The sequence below is a fragment of the Uranotaenia lowii genome, chromosome 2 (genome assembly GCF_029784155.1).
Source record: "Uranotaenia lowii strain MFRU-FL chromosome 2, ASM2978415v1, whole genome shotgun sequence".
NCBI lineage: Eukaryota > Metazoa > Arthropoda > Insecta > Diptera > Culicidae > Uranotaenia > Uranotaenia lowii.
In genome coordinates, this window is record NC_073692.1 from 213,316,965 (window position 1) to 213,338,300 (window position 21,336).

Here is a 21,336-nt window from a genome sequence, read left to right on the forward strand (position 1 = left end):
CAGCAACTTGAAGTGCAATTTCGGTTGATGAGACTTGCTTATGTTTACATTTTGATTGCTGAAACTCTCCCATCTAGTCCGGCTATTTTAGACATGCATCTCTTCGTCTAGTTCAAAATGTAAATATAAACAAGTCTTAGTAAAATCGCAATTCAAGCTCCCGAGTGTGGATGAGGCTTAAGATGGATAAGATCAATTAGGTATTTCTGGTCCGCTTTGCTAATGTTTATCGTTTTGAAAAATCATAACATCACAGTTTATTTCGAATTTGAACGTTGAAGATTAGATTTGTTTAACGAAGTTTTGAAAGAGAAACATGTTTTTCTTCAAATTTAAAATATTCGTTTCTTCTGTAGATATTTCATATAATTTACCAGTTTCAAATGCAATGAGTCTATGAAAAATCATCTATCTCGAAAAAAAAGTTTTTGTTGCACATATCATTTGATTTCCATTTGACTTTGGCGTCAACCACATTTACAACTATAGTTTTTTATATATAAAAATTGAATTATTCTGAAACTGAAATGAAGGAATGAATTTTTATATTACGTGATGGGCGCGATACCGGTAAACAAATTTGCCATCTGTTAAACATCAGTGAAAGTATATAATCAGAGGAATGAACCAGCTGTCAAATCGCATACAAACGCACCGTACCAAATTTTTGGTACCAGAACGTCAGTGTGGTTCCCGAAATTAAGCACTCTATCCCATACCAGACTCGAAATAGGGTAACATTTTGGTTGCCAAACGCATTTGTTGTTGTCATACTGCAGATTTAGAATCAATTTTAACAAGGATTATGCTCGTTTCAACTTGCTTCTTCCTGCGGGTTTCTTAAATGAAAACTTGGTACGGAAATGTTTGCTCTCTTCAGTCCCTTGCGTGTAATAGCCTTCATTCCGATTAGCTGTCATTCTTATGGAAATCAGTATAAAGAGCAAGCCTTTACTCTTTTTTTCAGGCCCAAGCCCTTTTACCCCTTTTATGGATATTTTATATCTCCAAGGCGTACCTCATTCCTGTACATTTCTGGCTAAGCGTGCACTCGGAAGATGGCGATCACAACAGGAAAACAAAAACAAAGGAAAAACTCTTTTGCGATGTTTTTATTTATAATATCGTCGCAGCGCAGCCGATGATTAATTCGCATTCTCGGGTAGCTGCTGGAAGTGTCTGGAAGTAGTTCTACTAGCTGTGGTGACTTGAAAACTTTGAATTTCTGCTTCATCACTATTCTAGTTCAACCTCGAAGTGTTGGTGCTGCCGCAAGACGTCGTCGCCCTTGTGAAATAGGCATTATAAAAACAACTCTTGGAATCGGTAACAGGCTTATTCCCAGTCGAAAGTTGAAATCTGAAGGTAGCTAACAATTTCGGTTATCCGGTTAGTTTCGAATTGAAACAGCACAAAACCAAGGTCCTGTTCCGAAGAAGTAGTCCTGTATTCGAACGATAAAAGTGATTCATCGGAAGTGGAAAACCATCTAAGCGTGAAAATTTAACTCAAAAAGTGTAACTAGAAGTTGAAAATCGAACCAAAATGGCCTCTAATAATCATATGAAAATAACCGTTTTACGGTCATCCGGATCGACGGAAAATTTCTTGCTAAACATGGCGCTGCAGCATGAAGTTGGCGTCAATTTCGTGAATCTGAAGAACGAAATTGTGGCTCGTTATCCGGAGTTGCTACAGAATGATGAAATTCGCTTTTACTGGATTGGTGAGTAGCTAGATTTTTTTGCATTTTTATTTTTAACATCACGTCGGTGCCGCTCTTCGCAAAAGTGCCCGCTAGTTGAGATTCTTCATAAATATGGGACAGTTATGCTGCTCGGGGCATGAACCTGACTCTTGCAGCCAAGTGTGAGCTTTCTAACTGCGCATTTTCTTTTCGTGGGATTGATTTGTTTTCCTGCTGCTCTGACAAAGTCTTTGGCAACTTCCAAACATGTTTTGCCTCCGCTATTAGTTTTAAAAGGAATTTGCATCATCACCTATTTAAATAAGTATGAAATAAAAGTATAGTTCCATAAATTATTATTAGCCCTAAAACGCTATCTGTTTATGAAAGAATTACAATTTCACAACTGAAATGATTTATTTTTAATAAAAGGGGTTTTAAAGATAAGAATGGTTCATAACCGTGCAATACAATTTTAGTTTTGCCTGTAATAGCATTAAAAATAAGATTATGATGAAATACACTTAGCAAAATTAATCTTAGATGAGGGAAAAGCCGTAAATCACAGAAAAATTGATACATTTACAGATTTTTTAAATAATATTTTCGAAACAGAATCTTTGTCAAGGTGTCTTTTTCAGACTTTCATAAAATAGAAATCGTCATCTCTGGAAATTTTACACATTATAGAGATTATCTTCAATCCACTGTGAACGTAAAATATAGGGGTTCGATTTTATATTTATTTGATCTTTGGGATTTTAACATCTATGGGGTCATTCATCCCTCGGTGGTATATAGCGGTTCGAAAAAAAAACTTTTTATTCAAATTTCCGCTATTCTAATTTTTTTTAAGTCAGGATGAATAAATCGACTTAATTTAAGATTCCTGAAAAAAAACAGAAAAAAATTTAATCTAAAAGTTTCACAGCTTAGAACTTGAATGCATTGAAATTTATTTAAAATTAAACATTAGTTAATTAAATTTTGACGAAAATGATTACTTACACAAAGTCTGCTCTATAATGTGGCAAATCTTTGAGAAATGCCAATTTTCTTTGAATTGAAATCTTTTTGATAATTTTATAGCATTTTAAACCATTGACTTCTAACTTTTTTTCATAAAAAAAAGTGATGACATTAGTAAAGTTAATTGACCCTATCTGTTTGTATTGAAATATTTTTTTTAATTGCATAACAGTAAATGCTTACAGAATATTCAGGTCAACTTCCAGGGAAACAATTAGTTTTTTTGACGAAACTATTCCCCAGGTCCGAAATTCCGTATTTCAATCCTCAGACATGAAGTTCATTTATCGTGCCTCAAACCCCAGAGCTCCGAAGGAATCTTCTAAATAACTGACTTGAATTTTTATTATCTTTGCTGTGTTTACAAAATGGAATTATGAACAACTTGATCATAGAAAAAAAAATCTCTTAACGTTTCAGATGAGGAAGGCGATGAGATTACCATAATCAACGATTCGGATTATCTCGATTACTTGAAACCCACAGTACTACCCGTTCCTTCATACCCGATCACGAGGGACACGTTTGGTAGAGTGCTATTGAACAACCCGCCCGCCCCCATTCCTCCAGTCCGAACCAAACTCCGCATCTACGTCAAAGGTGTTAACAATCCTAAAGCCGCGACCGAACCGATAGCGACTACCGCTGAAGATGTCCCAATGGAAACGGCCTCCGTCGCCGATTCTGGGGAATCCAAAAGGGCGCTGCCGGAAAACGCACCGGAGCACCCGAACGTCATTTGCGATGTCTGCGACGATACGATCAAGGGTCACCGGTACAAGTGTATGCAGTGCTTCAACTATGACTTGTGCATGCGCTGCGAGGCCAAATACCGGCACAAGGATCACATGATGCTGCGCATCCCGACCCCGGAGATGAACAAACGAACGCCGTTGCGTTTGTTCGACAAGTTGCGGAGCTACGTGACCGAAGTGAGTGCCGCCAATGCAGCCGGATGCCGTGCCCGCGATGAAGACTACGAGAACAGCAAACGATCCAAACGCCACCACAGCCGGCCCAGGTGAGTTCTGCAAAACTTTGCTTTTGATGGTTTATGCATATGAGGCTAAGTTTAAGGAAAACTCAAAAATTCGTTGAATTATTAAATGAAGCTTGTGCTCCAGTTGGGTGGTGAAGACCAGTCCGATCAAATAAAATGATAATGGTTTAAAATTTGCAATAAAAAATCCCTCAATAGAGGTGCACTACTTTTCAAAGTGCCTTTCTTTTTTAACCTCGCCTTAACCGTAAGGCTACAAAAATCAGTTTGTTTTCTACTTTCTTGTTCTAAACCTAGACAAATATCGATTTTGGAACGCGTGATTCATTTTCGGTTCTATTAAAGTGGACCCGGCATTTTTTTTTTCTTGTGCTACCTGAAATAAAACTGGTTTGTAATGACAAGCTTGTGTGTGCGCGCGCAAGTCATATGGTTTTTGTTTGAGATGTTTTGGTTGGCCGATTAGATAGCAGAAAAACCACCCGTGTTTCATTTTTAGCCACTTGATCCTGTAGCAAGAAGATAACATCTACTAGTTGATTGAGCGAATAATCAGATGATTCATACCGAAACAAAAAAAAAAAACTTTCGATTCGAATATTTATGAAAAATTAACTGGTTAGCCTTCGTTCTTTGCATATTGACGAAGTTCGATGCGAGCATTTAGGGTGGATCACCGCTCAAATCTTTCAAGTTCTTGAATTTAAAATAAATTGACATCGATTAGATTCAAAATCAACATAATTGTTATAGGAATATATTACAAAATAGATATAATATAGTGATACGCTTTGAACAGGTGTGATTTGGGATTTGAATTGAAAAAGTCAATCTGAGTATTCAAACTTCAATTGGGTTTCAAACTGATAAAAGATTTGACCAAACCTTCTTAATATCCTTTTTTGGAGAGGAAAAAGCTCATTTGAGTTGAATAGAATCCTTCTCATATGCAGAAAAACCCCTCATCTTTTGTATTAAAAGAATACAATTTATATACAGATGTTACATCAAGTAATTAAAATTAACGCACCATACAATCTAGTAATAACCTTCCTCTTTAGTTCCAGCAAGGATTATGACGATTCCAAGGAACGCCGCGAGGACAAGGAGCGTAAGGAGCGCAAGCACCGCCGTGAGCGTTCAGCCAAGGCTGCCGATGATCGACGCAGCAGTACTCATCGTAGCAGCCACCATTTCAACCTTTCGCACCTACTGGGTCAAGCTATCGATCCGGCTAATATTAAATCCGCTTTCCTGGCGACGGATATTGCTGCGGCCGCCGCTGCAGCTGCTGCCGAATCTGCCCAGGAAGCGGCACGAGTTACCTTTGCCAATTGCCCTCTATTTTCTTCGTCATCAACTTCGACCGCCAACCAAAGCTGCTCGAACACAACTCGATCGACCCATGCTACAACAACGGCAACGTCTTCGAAAGTCGACATGCCACAGGAAGCTTCCTGTTCCTCTGAACAGCAAGAGGAACCTAAAGCTAAGAAAGCGGCCAGCTCATGCTCGGATTCAAATAACTCACCGGTAGTTGATCTTTCCTGGTTGGCTCCAACCCCAGAAAGTATTCAGCGTATCAATATGACATTTTCGAAAATCTTGGACCCATTGGGCATGAATCTAGAGATCCGTAGCAACAACAGCTCTCCGATGTCGGCCCAGCAAACTCAAACACCGCAGGAGGAAAAGCAGGACAAGACAACGGAAACATCCAGCACTCCGACAACAAGTACCCCGAGCCAAACGGCACCAAATGACACGAAGGCAACCGAAACCAGCAACAAATCTACGGAAATTGATCCTATTCAGGAGTTGGAAAAGAGGCTGGAAGCTGCATTGTTGGTTGAACAGAGCAATACCAAGTCGTCCAAAAACGATGATGACTCCGATGATGATGACGATGATAGCACTTCATCAGAAAGCAGTGGCTTTTCACTGTGCGATGAAGATGATCCCTTGAAGACAACAAAACGCTGGACTTTGGTGGATATCCCCAACGACGATGATGCTGACAAAAAGAAACCGACCGTTGTTCAAGTGGACATTGCAGTGACAACACCAAAATCAGATGATACTCCGGTCACTCCAAAATCGGTCCCGGAAGCTGCTTCTTCATCTTCGTCGATCAATTCCCAAAATATTTCGATCGACTACGAGCAGTTGGGAAAAATCCTGAAGCAACACATTGAAACGGAAATGGAAGCCACATCGAAACAATCACCCTCATCATCTACACAAGCCCCATCGACTCCGAAAGATGCAACGCCTCCATCCGCAGCTGTCACCGTTGTTGAACCATCAGTTTCGACACCATCAACAACTACTGTTCCGGCACCACAGGAATCTTCATCACAACCACCTGTTCCGGCCACACACATCTTCAGTAACAGTAAGTGGATAGGGCGAATCAAAGCAATATAATTATACAGTACTTAAATATGATTTCCTAATTCTTTCAGGACCTCATGTCAACCACGCCGTTCACTCGATGATGGCTATGGGCTTCAGCAACACCGGTGGTTGGTTGACTCAGCTGCTGGATTCTGTCAACGGAGACATCCCGAGGGCGCTGGACATTCTGCAACCGCATAAAATCATCCCCTAAATGATTTAATTCCCCTTTTTTTCCCCACATCAACAATATGTATGACGATAATTTATAATTATGATCCTTATTTTATGTAAGTACCTGTATGCTTATATTTATAACCGTTCAATTTTTTTAACTTAACCAGCATCGGCAAAAAAAAACGTTCAGTAGATGTAGTATGTATTTGAATCATAACTTAATGATATCGGACAAAAACAACTGAAAGGTTGATCCGTGGATTAAAATTAACACATCCACCTGATACGTGCGTGGAGACGTTAGTATTATTCTGCGACAACTCTTTAAACATTTACTATTTACTATTTACATTTTTTATATATTATAATCAATATAATACAAACCTATATAGTACACACAATTGATTGCAGTGATAGACAACCATAGCTGGTGATAGTAATTTTAGTTGATAGTTCACCTGATGGCACAGAAACTTCAGTTTGAACAAAATTTATCTTTTTCGATACGATGTAACCCGATGGCAGGATAAAAATTAAACAATCGTGCAGCAAAAATGAATAAATTGACAAGAAGTATTGATTGGCTACTCACAATGTCACAATATTAGAATTCTTACTATGATATGTTAATTGCAGAAGAAAAATAAATGTATTTTTAAAGGCAGTGTCTGTTTCAATTTAAAGAGATATCACAAAACCTATGATTGCATCATTGCTCATTTCGATGAGGATTTTGACATCTATTAAAGGAAGAACGCATCGGAGACTTCCGAGCCTGTCGACTCTAAGCATGCCGCTCCATTAGGGTTTCCATCACCGGGACGCAACAAATCCGGCCTTTTGGGGACCTCGGAGCCCTTCGTATCAGTCGCGTCGTTTCCAGCCAGTGTCTGCAGTGGTCCCGGCCCTGAGTTCGTCTGTGGTGATAAGGCTCCTCAAATTGCTTCCACAGGCAAGTATTCTTCAAATTTGAGAGCTGTTACTGCGCGTGATGTTTTCCTGCCTTTTAATAGATTCATCGAATTTCAACCACATCTGAGAAGTACTGCTTTACCGACAAGGGCCTCTTCACAGGGACACAAATAAAGAACTAGGCACAACGGAGACTTCGGAGCCCCTCGAATCAGTCGCGCAGCTTCCTGCCAGCGTCAGCAGTCGTCCCGGCCCTGAGTTCGATCGTGGCGATGAGATTCTCCAGCCTGCATGCTCAGGCAAGTACTCTGCTTCATCTAGAACATTATTTTTGCGTGATAAATTTCTGCCCAAAAGAACATCACTCGATTGTAATCTCCAAGCTGCGCTCGTCAATACTTCAGTTTGTTCTTCTTCGCACACCGAGAAAATCACGACTTCCACTGGGACTTCATCACCGGGACGCAACGCTTTGGGTCTTAGGGAGACCCCTGTGCCCTTCGACACCATCCATCTTCTATTGGCTTTCCTCTTCGTGATGGATTTTCCCGTTCCAGTGTACAACGACCCGGTTTGCATGGCGGTAAACGTAATTGTATCAATCTCTACTACCAGAACGTCGGCGGCATCAATGCCTGTGTTAATGAATATTTGCTTGCCTCCTCAAGTTCCTGTTACGATATCGTTGTCTTCACCGAAACTTGGCTTAAGGACAGGACCCTTACCAGTGAGGTTTTCTGCTCGGACTACAGAGTGTTCCGTTGTGATCGAGGCCCCCACAACAGCACAAAATCTACTGGAGGTGGTGTTTTGATTGCCAATAAGTCATGCCTATCATGCCTTACATTGGTGCTGTGTACCTCCTCCCCGATCGTGCTAAAAATACTACTTTTGCTGAATCCTTTTATCGTAGCCTTTCCAAAGTATGCTCAATCACTAATCCTGAAGACGACATCATTATCATCGGAGATTTCAATCTGCCTGGTTTAAAGTGGTGCTCCTCCCAAGACAGCTTCTTGTTTGCTGACCCGGAAAGATCCTCGTTCACGTTGCCCTCCAACATCATCCTCGACGCTCTAAGTACGGTCACTCTCCGGCAAATCAACAACATCGTTAACGAAAATGACCGTACGCTCGATCTCTGTTTCGTTAATGACGGGTCTCTTTCACCAACAATCGAAGAAGCTCCTGAGCCTCTGGTCAAGTCCGTCCCTCACCACCTGCGCTTTCCGGAATTGTCGCTATTACCGAAAAACCGTCATCTTTCTTCCACGACTTTTGTTGGAAAAGATATTGAGTTCATTAAATCCGTCAATACAAATATTGTAGACACCCTAGCACATAGCGACGGTGTAAGTTTTCCGCTCACTAACTCTCGATATGTACTATCAGTTCGGATAACGATCGGCTTATCATTTGATAACAATAGAGTACTTTGTGTACTAATGACGAATGCCGGCTAGCTAGGTAGATTGCTAGGTAGTGATCATCGATCAGTAGTCAGTAGTCTGAATACACCAATCTGAATACACGCGTTTTGTTTCACTCCGCACAGTTCGCGTTTTTTTTATTGTCGGTCGTTGACCTTTATGGTCAAAGTAAAACGGGAAGTTGAAACGTGTCCGAAATTCAAGAACCCGGGAGTGATAATACTAAACATATTTCTGGTCCTTCGAACCGGATGTTCCCAGTTTTGGACAAATTCCGACGATTAGTGTGATAAGTGCATGAAGAATTTTCGAAATTGTCGAAAAATTAAAAAACGTGTTGCATGAACAATAAGTTTATTGTCGGGTCAATGCCCTGTATTGTGTAACTGTGTCTCGAGGATTGACATCATCGCGGGAAACCTAGAGGCGCCATCCAACACATCAGCTAGTGCTATCGGTCACTGAAACGTGATCGCTGATCCAGTTTTTACCGTTTTTTGCATGGGAATTGTGGCATCGAACGATCGATCGGCCAATTGGAAGACTGCGACGGAATTACCGGTGGATTCGGAAGGAGCAGATTGATCGAAATTTGTACCCCAAGAGACAGAAAAAGGGAAGTAAAGGAGGCTTGTTGCATGTGGCTCTCCAATATAATTGATTTTATATTTGGTGTGAGAAATAAAGAATCAAAATTGCATGTGAGTCTAAATTTATTCTGGCTTGTGATGTCCTTTTCTGGAATTTGATTGGTATTTGATAACTCTGCTCATAAATTTCTGCTGGCAATTCTTCATTATTGCTGTCAATCGGGTTGTAAGTCCTGTGGTCAATCGGTTCGCGAACGGTACGTTGAGTCGATCAGTGGATTTGGAAAAAGTGATTGAAAAAAAAAGTGATAAAAAAAGTGATCAAAAAGTGTTTGAAAAATTTGTCGTTGAGAAGTTGAAATTTACAGTTATCAGTTTTTGAACTTAAGTGATTCAAAATGTCTCACGAACTAAGAGTGCTTGTGAAACGTGAAAAACAGTTGAACAATATCATTGAATCGATCGAAAAATTTGTTGAAAACTTTCATCCAGAAACTGATCAACGACAAATCAGTGTGCGATTAGAAAAACTAGAAAATACTTGCAAAGAGTTCTATGATGTGCGCGGAAAAATTGAATTATTTATCGAAGAGGCGATGGAAGAAGAATCGGTGGATAGTGCTGCTAGAGGGAAAGGAGAAGATCGAACGGATGACCAGTCGAGAGAGGAAGCAAATAATCTTTTATTGCAACAATTTGATGATAAGTTCTGTATGCTGAAGGCGGAATTATTGGAGTTGCAGATTAGAGATCTTCCACATAATCTCACCGAACATTTGGCTCGACCCTCTTCAACCTTTTCAAAAGTTAAACTCCCAGAAATTCGTTTACCAACTTTTGGAGGCAAGGTCAACGAATGGGTCGTTTTTAGGGATTCGTTTCACAGTTTGATCGATCAGAATTCTGAACTTACAAAAATGGATAAATTTACCTATCTTCGTGCTGCCTTATCTAGTGATGCTTTGCAAGAGATCAATAATATTGAACTCTCTGCCGCTAATTATACTTTGGCATGGAATGCGCTTCAAGACCGATATGAAAATAAGAAAATCATAGCAAAATCTTATTTAGATGCCTTATTTTCTATCGAACCTTTGAAAAAAGAAAGCTTCGAGGGTCTCAATCGTTTGATTAACGATTTCGAGAAAAATGTTCAGATGTTAGAAAAGATCGGCGAAGAAACGAAAGGTTGGAGCACACTGCTCGCCCATATGATTTGTTCTAGACTTGATGCATCTACATTACGTCATTGGGAAACCAAGCATGCGACAAAAGAGGTTCCTGCTTATATTCCACTCATGCAGTTTTTGAAGAGTCAATGCGCTGTCCTTCAATCTATCGGTCCGCAAAAGAATTCAAGTCCACACATTGATCAACGCCTCCAGAAGTCATCGGTTTGCCACACTATGGTCAAGTCGTCAGGAACATGTCCGTTCTGCAGTGAATCCTGGCACTCTGCATTTCAATGTGGTCGTTTTCAGAGGATGAAGTTGGTTGAACGAAACGAAGCTGTCGTCAAGGCCAGGTTGTGTCGTAATTGTCTGCATTGGGGACATTTGGCTCGAAACTGCGATAGAGGAAGCTGTCATCAGTGTCATCAACGGCACCATACCTTGCTGCATCCACAGGTAAGATCCTCCGGAACGTTCGCGCCGAGACCGAACCAATCAGGCATTCCGTTACCAAGAAACCACCAAGCATCTCAACCGAAACCGCAGATCACCAATCCGACATCACACACAAACACTTCCCAGCCAGTAAGCTTACAAAATTCTTCCACACCAAATAATAACACATCAGCCACACCCCATACGAGCCAAACATACATTACACTCCCTATCACACCTTCGCAAAATATTATTTTGCCCACGGCGATTATTAATATCAATGATAAGCTAGGAAATCCAGTGCAAGCTCGTGCTTTACTGGATTCCTGTTCTCAAAACTGTCTTATGACGTCGAATTTTGCGAAGAAATTGAAGATCCGAGAAACTTCAGCTCATCTGTCGATCCGAGGAATTGGGTCATCTGAAGCGGTTTCTACACGAGTGGTGCGAGCAGAAGTAGCAGCAAGATGTCCCACAATTTCACCCTACTCCGAGGAAATGAGCTTCCACGTGCTACCAAAATTAACCGTTGCATTACCAACAACATCGTTCGAACCAAGTCAGCTTATGTTACCAGATTCAACGATCTTGGCCGATCCATTGTTCTTCCGATCAAACCCTGTCGACGTCATAATCGGAGCCGAGTTTTATTTCGATCTGATGACTGAGGGCAGATTAAAGGTTGCTGAAACAGGACCAACTCTGCAAAACACCGTGTTCGGCTGGATCGTCTCAGGACGCATTCCGAACTGTGAGCCAAGGGGACAGTTGTCTTCTTCCTACGTGACATCTATTGCCGATATTCAAGACCAACTGACAAAGTTTTGGGAGCTGGAAACTTGTCGTACAAAAAGTGTTTTCTCCATCGAAGAAACGATGTGCGAGGAAATATTCGATGCAACAACAACAACATACAGCAGTGGACGATATGTGGTTAGCCTTCCCAAGAAAACCTTCATGTTGAGTCGTTTAGGCGACTCACGTGTAGCGGCGGAGAAACGTTTCGCAAGTCTTGAACACAAATTATCACGGAACGAGGAGTTGAAGTTATCGTATGTGGAGTTCATGCGAGAATTCATTTCACTTGGTCATATGCGAGAAGTCGTTTGTGATACAGCCGTCACCCCGTATTATATGCCTCATCATGCCGTATTGAAGCCAGAAAGCACAACGACAAAGCTGCGGGTGGTTTTTGACGCGTCGTGTGCATCATCGACTGGAGTGTCATTGAATGACGCCTTACTTGTCGGTCCAGTCATTCAAGATGAGTTGATCGACATCGTTCTACGTTTCCGGTTACATCGATTGGCAATTGTGGCAGACATTGCCAAAATGTACCGAATGATTCGAGTCCAGGAAGAAGATTGCCAGCTACAACGTGTTTTGTGGAGAGAAAATGCGAAAGATCCTTTGAAATCATTTGAAATGCCAACGGTCACCTACGGTACAGCAAGTGCACCGTATCTTGCTACAAAGTGTCTGCAGCGGTTAGGCGTAGAGGCCGAGAAAGAGCATCCCGAATCGGCGAAGGTTATTTCAAAGGACTTTTACATTGACGATATGCTTACTGGGGTTGCTACAGTAGAAGAAGGCCGAGTTCTGATTTCCAACTTGGTGAAGTTGATGGAAAGCAGAGGGTTTCAGTTGAGGAAGTTTAACTCCAACTGCCGAGAGATTTTGGATGATTTGCCAGAGGAACTCCATGATGAGAAGGCTTTGCTCGAGATCGATAACGCCGCTGTCAAAACGCTTGGTCTGGTTTGGGAACCAGCAACGGATCATTTCCAATTCAGATCACCAAAATGGAATTCCTCAACGATCATCACGAAACGGGTAGTGCTTTCTGACGTCGCTCGAATTTTCGATCCGCTTGGTCTAGTTGGCCCAGTCGTAGTCCAAGCCAAGATTTTTTTTCAGAGCCTTTGGAAACTGAACTGTGGATGGGATGAGCATCTTGGAGAGGAAATGCAGGAGCAGTGGCATGAGTATCGCAGGAATCTTGGTGGACTAGAAGGTTTATCAGTGCCTCGTTGGTTGGCTATCAGCTTAAATTCTGTTTCCGTACAAATCCATGGATTCTGTGATGCATCCGATAAAGCTTACGGAGCATGTATCTACATTCGCACCGTTGATGAGGCCGGAAACATCGAAGTACGTCTACTGACCTCGAAGTCTCGAGTAGCGCCGTTGGAAAATTTGAAAACCATGAAACAAAAGCAATCCACACCTCGTCTAGAACTTTCTTCAGCTTTGACGTTAGCACATCTCTACGAGAAGATCAAGAACGCTCTTGGCATTCAAGCAAAGGCATATTTCTACACCGATTCAATGATAGTAAAATATTGGTTATCCTCAACTCCATCTCGTTGGAAAGAGTTCGTGGCCAACAGAGTTTCAGAAATCCAGCATGCCACACGAGGAAGTCTATGGAGCCACACTCCTGGCATTGAGAACCCAGCTGATATAATCTCGCGAGGAATGACACCAGCTCAGCTTCAATACCAATCGTTATGGTTCAACGGGCCACAATGGTTGAAGCACGATGAAACCCACTGGCCGAGTGCGCAACCAGTTCAGGAAGGGGAGATTGATTCGAGGATATTGCAAGAAAAAGGTGCCGTTGTAGCTGTAGCGCAGCAGATAAGTACGAGTGAGCTTTTCAGCATCTGTAGCATGGACTCGTCGGTATGCATTTAATGCTCGAAAGGTGAATCGGGATTGTAGGAAGTCCGGTGCCCTGGCAGTTCAAGAATTAGAGGAATCTATGCGGGTCATAGTCCGTTTGGCACAAGCAGAATCATTTCCCGAAGAGTTACACGATTTGCAGAAGAAAGGAAGTGTTCGTCAATCGTCTCCACTAGCTTCGATTAACCCGATACTTCTTGACGGAATAATGTGCGTCGGTGGACGCCTCAGAAATGCAGCGATTTCAAATCAACGAAAACATCCCTACATTCTTTCACATCGTCACCCGTTCACGGAAGTTATGGCAGAATCGTATCACCGAAAATGGTTCCATGCAGGACAGCAGATGATGGTTTCTTTGATTCGAGGCCGGTTCTGGCCAACACGGGCACGAGATCTGGTCAGGAAGGTTATTCATCGATGCGTGCAGTGCTTCAAGGTTCGTCCAAAAATTGAGTCCCAATTGATGGCCGACCTCCCTCCGGAACGAGTCAACCCTTGCATCGCTTTCCGGAAAACAGGTGTGGACTATTGTGGCCCTTTCCAAATTGTCTACCCCTATCGAAGATGTAGGCCAGTCAAATGTTTTGTGGCAGTTTTCATATGTCTGGCTACTAAGGCGATTCACATGGAATTGGTCGGAGATCTGACAACGCAGGCGTTCATCGCGGCCCTTAGGCGGTTCGCAGCTCGCCGAAATAAACCTGATCTTATAATGTGTGACAACGGCAAGAATTTCGTTGGTGCTCGGAGAGAATTAGCAGATCTACATAAGATGTTCAAACAGCAGCAATTCCAAAACGATGTGATAAGGGCAGCTTCAGATGATTCCATTGAATTCAGATTTATTCCTGCACGTTCCCCAAACTTTGGCGGACTCTGGGAATCAGCAGTAAAGAGCTTCAAAAATTTGTACAAACGTACTATCGGAAACCACATTTTGGAACACGATCACATGATTACTGTTCTTACTCAAATCGAGGCAATTTTAAACTCCAGACCGTTAACCCCTTTGAGTAACGATCCGAACGATTACGAAGCCCTAACACCAGCCCACTTCCTGATGCAACGTCCTTTGGAAGGAATCAGAGAACCTGATCTGGTAGGCATCCCAGAGAATCGGTTATCCGCATGGCAGCGTGTGCAGAACTACATGAACACTTTGTGGAAAAAATGGTCGCAGGAATATTTGTCAAATCTTCAGAACAGAAACAAATGGACAGAACAGAGGAGAAACCTGACTAAAGGAACCTTGGTTGTACTCAAGGAGGACAACCTCCCACCGTTGAGTTGGGCTCTCGGAAGAATTGAGGAAGTCCATCCAGGAGCAGATGGCATCGTCAGAGCCGTAACAGTGCGAACGGCTAATCAAGGACTATTTAAAAGGGGAATCTGCAAAATTTGTGTTTTGCCGATACGCGACAATCTTGAATCACCTTCAGAAGGGGAGAACTAGGACTCCTCCACCGGCGGGGGCCCACAAGCCCCCGCACACCCAGTTAAGTTATGTATTATTTTGAAATTCAAAAAGCTAATCCGAATCTTTTTTCCCAGTCGCACACGAATTACTGAGCCACTCTGGGCTCAATCGCACACTTCATTTTGAAAAACCGTCTGAGTATGAGGTAATCTGTATCTGTTCTGGTGATAGTCCAAGGATGTTGCATGAGAAAGTCTGTTCTGAGCCTTGATGCATGAATCAGGCACAGCTGCATGTATTTTTATAAAAGAGACCCACATTGAAGGAAGCACAACGTTTGCTATTTTTTGAGGTACCGTCAACTGGGGCAACATGCAACAATTTTCAACTTCAATGGCTTCTAAAAAACTTATGTTCACAGTTAATCGTATCCTTTATGCATCAAAAGTTTTAAGGATGCTGGGGCATCAAATTGGCGTAGTTAAAAAAATTATTGGTTTCTTCAGTTATTTTTAATTTTCTAAAAACATGCGATTTTCACCCTCCTTTGAAAATGGGGTAACTTGCAACAAACTTTGTGTTTAATGAAAAATCTTATGAACACGTACGAAAATTCATAGTTTTTAATATATTTGCGATGCCTTAAAGACCATTACGCATGACAACACCAATTGCAGTAGTTTTTGGGTCTGGAAAAACAAATTTTCACATTTTTTCTGAAAATAGAGATGCTGCATACATTTAGGGGCTAAATAATACTACGAAAAATTCTACAAGCTGAAATCATAAAAATAAATGTTTGGATGAATGAAATTTAAATGTTTACAAACGCGTGATGCAAAACATTCATATTCCAACACATGGGAACGAGATTTACAAGGTATTTCTTTGATTTGCATTTTGTTGCATTTAACCCCAGACACCAAACTGAATTTTAAAAATATTCATTTAAAAAAATTGGGTGGTTGTTCGAAAAATATTTTTACACCAACAATGTTGGTATAACATGAGGAAACCTGTAAAAAGTTTGTAGGCAATTTTATCAAGCCGATCCGTCATACTGGGTAAAGTTTTTTTCGACTTCAAAACATGTTAAAATTTGTACATTTATTGCTCGATTTTTCAAATTTTACATAAAAATAAAAAACTTAAGACAACTAGCTTAAGATGCGAAAAATTATGTCATCATCATTTTGTTATCATTAAAAGATAACTTTATTGCAATACATTAAATTAAAAATTGATTCTATGTAGTGTTATATAAATGTTGCATCGAACCCCGCTGTTGCATGATGCCCCGTTTGACGGTATCTGTCACCCTGGGGAAGATTTGACGATTTCAACCTCCGGAGCAAAACTACGGGAGATTGACGACTAGAATGGCCAGCTTGTTGTTTAGTCACCACGGTTCAACGAAGCACAACAGTACCCTGAATGGCAACGCAAGTATCCACCAGATGGAAGTCAATGTCGGCGAGGAGAGGGGAGCGCGGAGGCCAAGGAGGCCTCCGCGAACCAGGCAAGTTAATGTGTTGTTCTTTAATACGGTTAAAAAAGCACCCTCTCATATTATTGATAGGAATTCATCGGTCATCACGGCAGCATCGGGGACCCCCCTGAGCAGAAGCCACCCACGCAGCAAGCATCGCAGTAGAAGGTCATCCACGAAGATCATCGTCACCAGAAGAAGCAGTTCGATGAGAAAAAGAGGTCCAGTATCGTAGCAAGCAGTAGAAGATCCATAGTCGAAGATTATGTTCAACAGTTCAGTACGAAGAAGCAGCGAGGTCAACAACCGGAGAAGGTCCACAGGTCCACAGAACGATCCACAGTAATCCAGTGCGCAGTCTGAGAAGCAATCCGAGCAGTAATGTGAAACACAACTTCGTCCAACCAAGACTAGATACGCAATTCGTATTAACTTACCCATGGAGTTAATTTTAGCAGAGCAAGAAGCAGAAGATACAGTAGTGCGCAAATTACTAATTAAATTAGTCAGATGGAAGTTTAATCAAAATCGGCATCATTCGTCTATAGTAGGAGCCAAAAGTTAAATTTAGTTGAAAATTATGATTAATTAGTTAAAACAGATTAAGTTGATCTCACTGAGAGATCAAGGCGGCCGGCATATGTTGGAAAAGATATTGGCCCTTATTCTGCGCCTCGAGTGACGTGACGATAGTAGAGTCACCCAAGTCACTCTATTCCAGCAGTCGGTTTAAGTGAGGAACGTCACTTCGGATGAATTTGTGAGTTCTTACCCTATATTCTCGTAGTCACCGTGGGTGAGAATCGTCGCATTCGGGTGACGATTTTAGGTGACAATTGTCGGTACCTTTTCAGGTGGTGACGAGTTAGAAATTTAATTAAAAATTTGTGTGAAGCGGAATAATCATAGTTTTGGGAATAATAAAACAACTTTTCTAGCATTTTTTAAATGTTTCAAACATTTCCATCGAAAATTTTATTTGTCTTAGAAAGCACAATAGAAAATTAGGCCGATAACTTTAAAAATTTTCGGATTATTTTTACCTCTGGTTTTTTTTGTTGACCTTGCCTTGCGGACATGTTTGGTTATTTTCGTTCCTCTGCCATCGAAGAATTGAAATAATCCATCTAAGCCGTCAGCGGAATTCCTCTTATAGAGCGCCAAACATAAACACCCTTTGACTGGCTCGAATCGGACATCCATCCTTTCCGTATTTAGCCGAATTGCCGTTGGCTTCATATCAATCTGGAACCTTCGATTTTTGATCAACAGCTCTCTTCGAACACACAAATATCGATGGTACGTCCAATAATTTTTCAACTGGTACCATCAGGATCTGGCTTCCGGTGTTCTGGTATGTCGGGGCAGCAGTTATCGATTCCCGAAAATTATGTTACATCAGCTTTGTCACAAACCTCACAATGTTTGCTTAACGAGGACCAATCGATCGCGACTATTTTTGCACCGAAATTTCAACTAACTTTTCTTTAATTTTGTTCCGAAATTTAGAATCGTGGTCGAAATCAAAACAAACCAAGAAAATTTTTCCGATTTGACAGATGTGTTCATTGGGTCACTCACCTAGAATGAACCACTGTCACTTTACCCGCATCGACTTCGGGAATAAGGTGACAAATCTCACGGTGACTCCGAGGTGAGGTGAGAATCATCACGTCACGCGCGGCGCAGAATAAGGGCCATTGAGTTCATTAAATCCGTCAATACAAATATTGTAGACACCCTAGCACATAGCGACGGTGTAAGTTTTCCGCTCACTAACTCTCGATATCTACTATCAGTTCGGATAACGATCGGCTTATCATTTGATAACAATAGAGTACTTTGTGTACTAATGACGAATGCCGGCTAGCTAGGTAGATTGCTAGGTAGTGATCATCGATCAGTAGTCAGTAGTCTGAATACACCAATCTGAATACACGCGTTTTGTTTCACTCCGCACAGTTCGCGTTTTTTTATTGTCGGTCGTTGACCTTTATGGTCAAAGTAAAACGGGAAGTTGAAACGTGTCCGAAATTCGGGAACCCGGGAGTGATAATACTAAACAACTTTAAAAGTGCCGATTTTTCAAACTCTGGACACCATCAACTGGGAATCTGAACTGGACCCTTCTGATCCAAACGCTGCTGCTGGTAAGTTCGCTCACCTTTTTTTTTTTTTTTTTTGTAATTTCTTTATTTGAAACGGCTCATACCTTTAGGCTTTAAGGAGCCAAACTCGTTTTGTTTGATTACAATTGTGTGCTTATATCTAGTTCACTTTTTGAAGAAAAGATAGAAGATAGATAGTGAAATGTGAAAATAAAAAGAGTTATAGACGAAGATCAATAGCTTTTAGGAAAAGATATATTTCGAACATGTAGTCCAAGTCTATCACAGCCAGCACATCTCTCACTGGAACATAGGGTGGTTTTCCTCGGGCCCTAAGGGAGTCTATAAAATTCGTTCTGGCGACAAGATGGACCTCGCACGACCAAACAATATGCTCGATGTCATGGTAACCTTGGCCACAACCACATAGATTGCTGCCAGCAATATCAAAACGATAGAGTACCGCGTCTAAGGAACAATGATTGGACATGAGACGGGAAAATATACGAATAAAATCCCGACTCAAGTTCAATCTATTAAACCATGGTTTAAGGCTTACCTTTGGGATAATCGAGTGGAACCACCGACCCTGCTCATCCTCGTCCCATTTGCGCTGCCAGTTGACAAGAGAGTTTCTTCGAGTTTCGCTCACCTTGTCAACTACATTATCGATCGCCATGTGCCGAAACGCTCTGCAGTCTCAAATCTACGAGCACCTTGGGTCACGAAAGAGTTGCAGCAAATGAAAACGCTGAAGAATAAAGCCCTCGGTTATTACACCAGGCACAAACTCTTCAGGCCAAAAATCAGTATCGCAAACTTAACTCAGCCTATAAAATACTAAGCACGCGCTGCTATCAGAGCTACCTAATCCGGATTCAGCGAGGTTTTAAAACCAAACCTAAACCCTTCTGGCAGTACATCAAGGATCAACGGAAGGAATCCGGCTTACCATCATACATGTTCCTGGATGATTCGTCGGCGATATACATCGGACCGTGAAATCTGTAATCTCTTCGCATAGAAATTTCGTAGTATTTTCGACTCTGGCTCAATATCCTCGGAGCAGTGAAATAGTGCAACAAGCAACGTCCCTCATTTGAGCACTTCATTTTGCAGTCGACGATGATACCATCTTGAAGGCTTCCGTGAAGCTGAAACACAGTTATTCTGCAGGACCGGACGGTATACCAGCCATTTTTTTTTGAAGCGCTGCATATCACATATCCTAAAAAAGCCTACATGTTTCCGGTCTACAAGAAAGGCGACATGAGGAATGTCAACAACTATCGCGGTATTTCTGCCTTATGCGCTATTGCCAAGCGTTTTGAGCTGGTTGTTTTAGACCCTATCTTCTCGTACTGCAAAACATATTTTTCTTATGATCAACATGGCTTTATGCCTAAGCGCTCTACGATCACAAACCTGCTGGCGTTTACGTCTAAGGTGCAAGACAGTTTTGCTTCAGGATTCCAAATAGATGCCATCTACACCGACCTGTCAGCCGCTTTCGACAAAGTGAACCATGAAATAGCTATCGCCAAACTCGATCGTATTGGTTTTTGTGGGTCTCTACTGGAATGGTTTCGCAGCTACCTGATAGGTCGGAAACTTATTGTCCGAACGGCGGAATCTTTCTCTAACCAGTTTTTCGCCACCTCTGGAGTGCCTCAAGGGAGCCATTTAGGACCAATACTATTCTTGATTTATTTCAACGACGTGCTGTTGCTCCTCGATGGACCAAAATTAGCTTACGCAGACGACCTCATGTTGTTTTATCCTATCTCCGGCCCTGAGGATGCCAAGTTCCTGCAGAACCAGTTCAGCCTCTTGGCCTCCTGGTGCGATGTCAATTGTCTGCCTTTGAATCGTAGTAAATGTGCAGCAATTTCTTTTTCCCGTAAGCGGCTTCCATCAAATGCAGTGTATTTTCTCGGCGACGAGGCTATTGCTCGAGTTGAGCACGTGAAAGATCTTGGTGTCATTCTTGACAAACGGATGGATTTCAAGATTCACACCAATTACATAGTCGATAAAGCTTCTAGAAGCCTAGGTCTACTGTTCCGCATTGCGAAAGACTTCAAAGTTATTTACTGTTTGAAGAGTCTGGTTCGTTCGATCCTTGAATACGCCTCTGCTATCTGGTGCCCTTATTACCAAAACGGCTCCGAGCGTATTGAGGCTATCCAACGGCCCTTTATGAGATTCGCCCTTCGACACCTGAGCCGGTAAGACCCGTTCCGACTTCCCAATTACGAGAGCCGCTGTAGCTTAATCGACATCGACACGCTGCAAGCCCGCAGGACCGCCGCACGAGCCTCTGTCGTAGCTGATTTGCTTTCATCCAGAACTGATTGTCCAGCACTGTTGGAAGGTCTTCAACTCAACGTACGACCACGTGGATGAGAAATCGTGATTTCCAGCTCTACGTCCCTCTTCGTTTGAATAATTATGGGGCTAACACAGCACTTATTGGTGTAATCAAGACATTCAACCGCTACTTCAAACATTTTGATTTTGACGTTTCGAGGGATGCATTCCGAAGAAAAATCCTTAAAGCTTTAAGTTTTGTGTAGACCATTGTATTTGTAGTATCTTTAATTTTAATTTTTAATTTTTTTTTTCCATTAGGATCAATATGTGATCTGTTGATGTGAGTCTATCTCGATCCTGTGTCGTGTTCGGACGTGTTTCCCGCACAAGCGTATTTAAGTGCCCATCTTCTCTATCACAGACATCCTTTTGTAGTGAATTTTTTTCACCGTCAAGCTAGGAAAAATATCTCCAGCTTCGAAATCTCCGAGT

At 41.7% G+C, this 21,336-nt stretch overlaps 3 protein-coding genes across 3 annotated transcripts; all 3 read left to right on the top strand.

Annotated features, from left to right (window-relative positions):
* The first annotated feature begins 1,147 nt into the window (after positions 1 to 1,147).
* Positions 1,148 to 6,954, top strand: LOC129749893 (protein ref(2)P). The gene is made up of 4 exons (XM_055745014.1): positions 1,148 to 1,726; positions 3,137 to 3,737; positions 4,778 to 6,111; positions 6,182 to 6,954. Exons 1-4 carry the CDS (start codon positions 1,546 to 1,548, stop codon positions 6,325 to 6,327), a joined length of 2,262 nt encoding a protein of 753 aa, XP_055600989.1. The 5' UTR covers positions 1,148 to 1,545; the 3' UTR covers positions 6,328 to 6,954.
* A 2,666-nt stretch (positions 6,955 to 9,620) lies between these two features.
* On the top strand, positions 9,621 to 13,526 carry LOC129742319 (uncharacterized). The gene has a single exon (XM_055734210.1). The coding sequence runs from the start codon at positions 9,621 to 9,623 to the stop codon at positions 13,524 to 13,526; it is 3,906 nt and encodes a 1,301-aa protein (XP_055590185.1).
* A 67-nt stretch (positions 13,527 to 13,593) lies between these two features.
* LOC129742320 (uncharacterized) lies at positions 13,594 to 14,970 on the top strand. Its single transcript, XM_055734211.1, has one exon. The coding sequence runs from the start codon at positions 13,594 to 13,596 to the stop codon at positions 14,968 to 14,970; it is 1,377 nt and encodes a 458-aa protein (XP_055590186.1).
* The last annotated feature ends 6,366 nt before the right edge of the window (positions 14,971 to 21,336 follow it).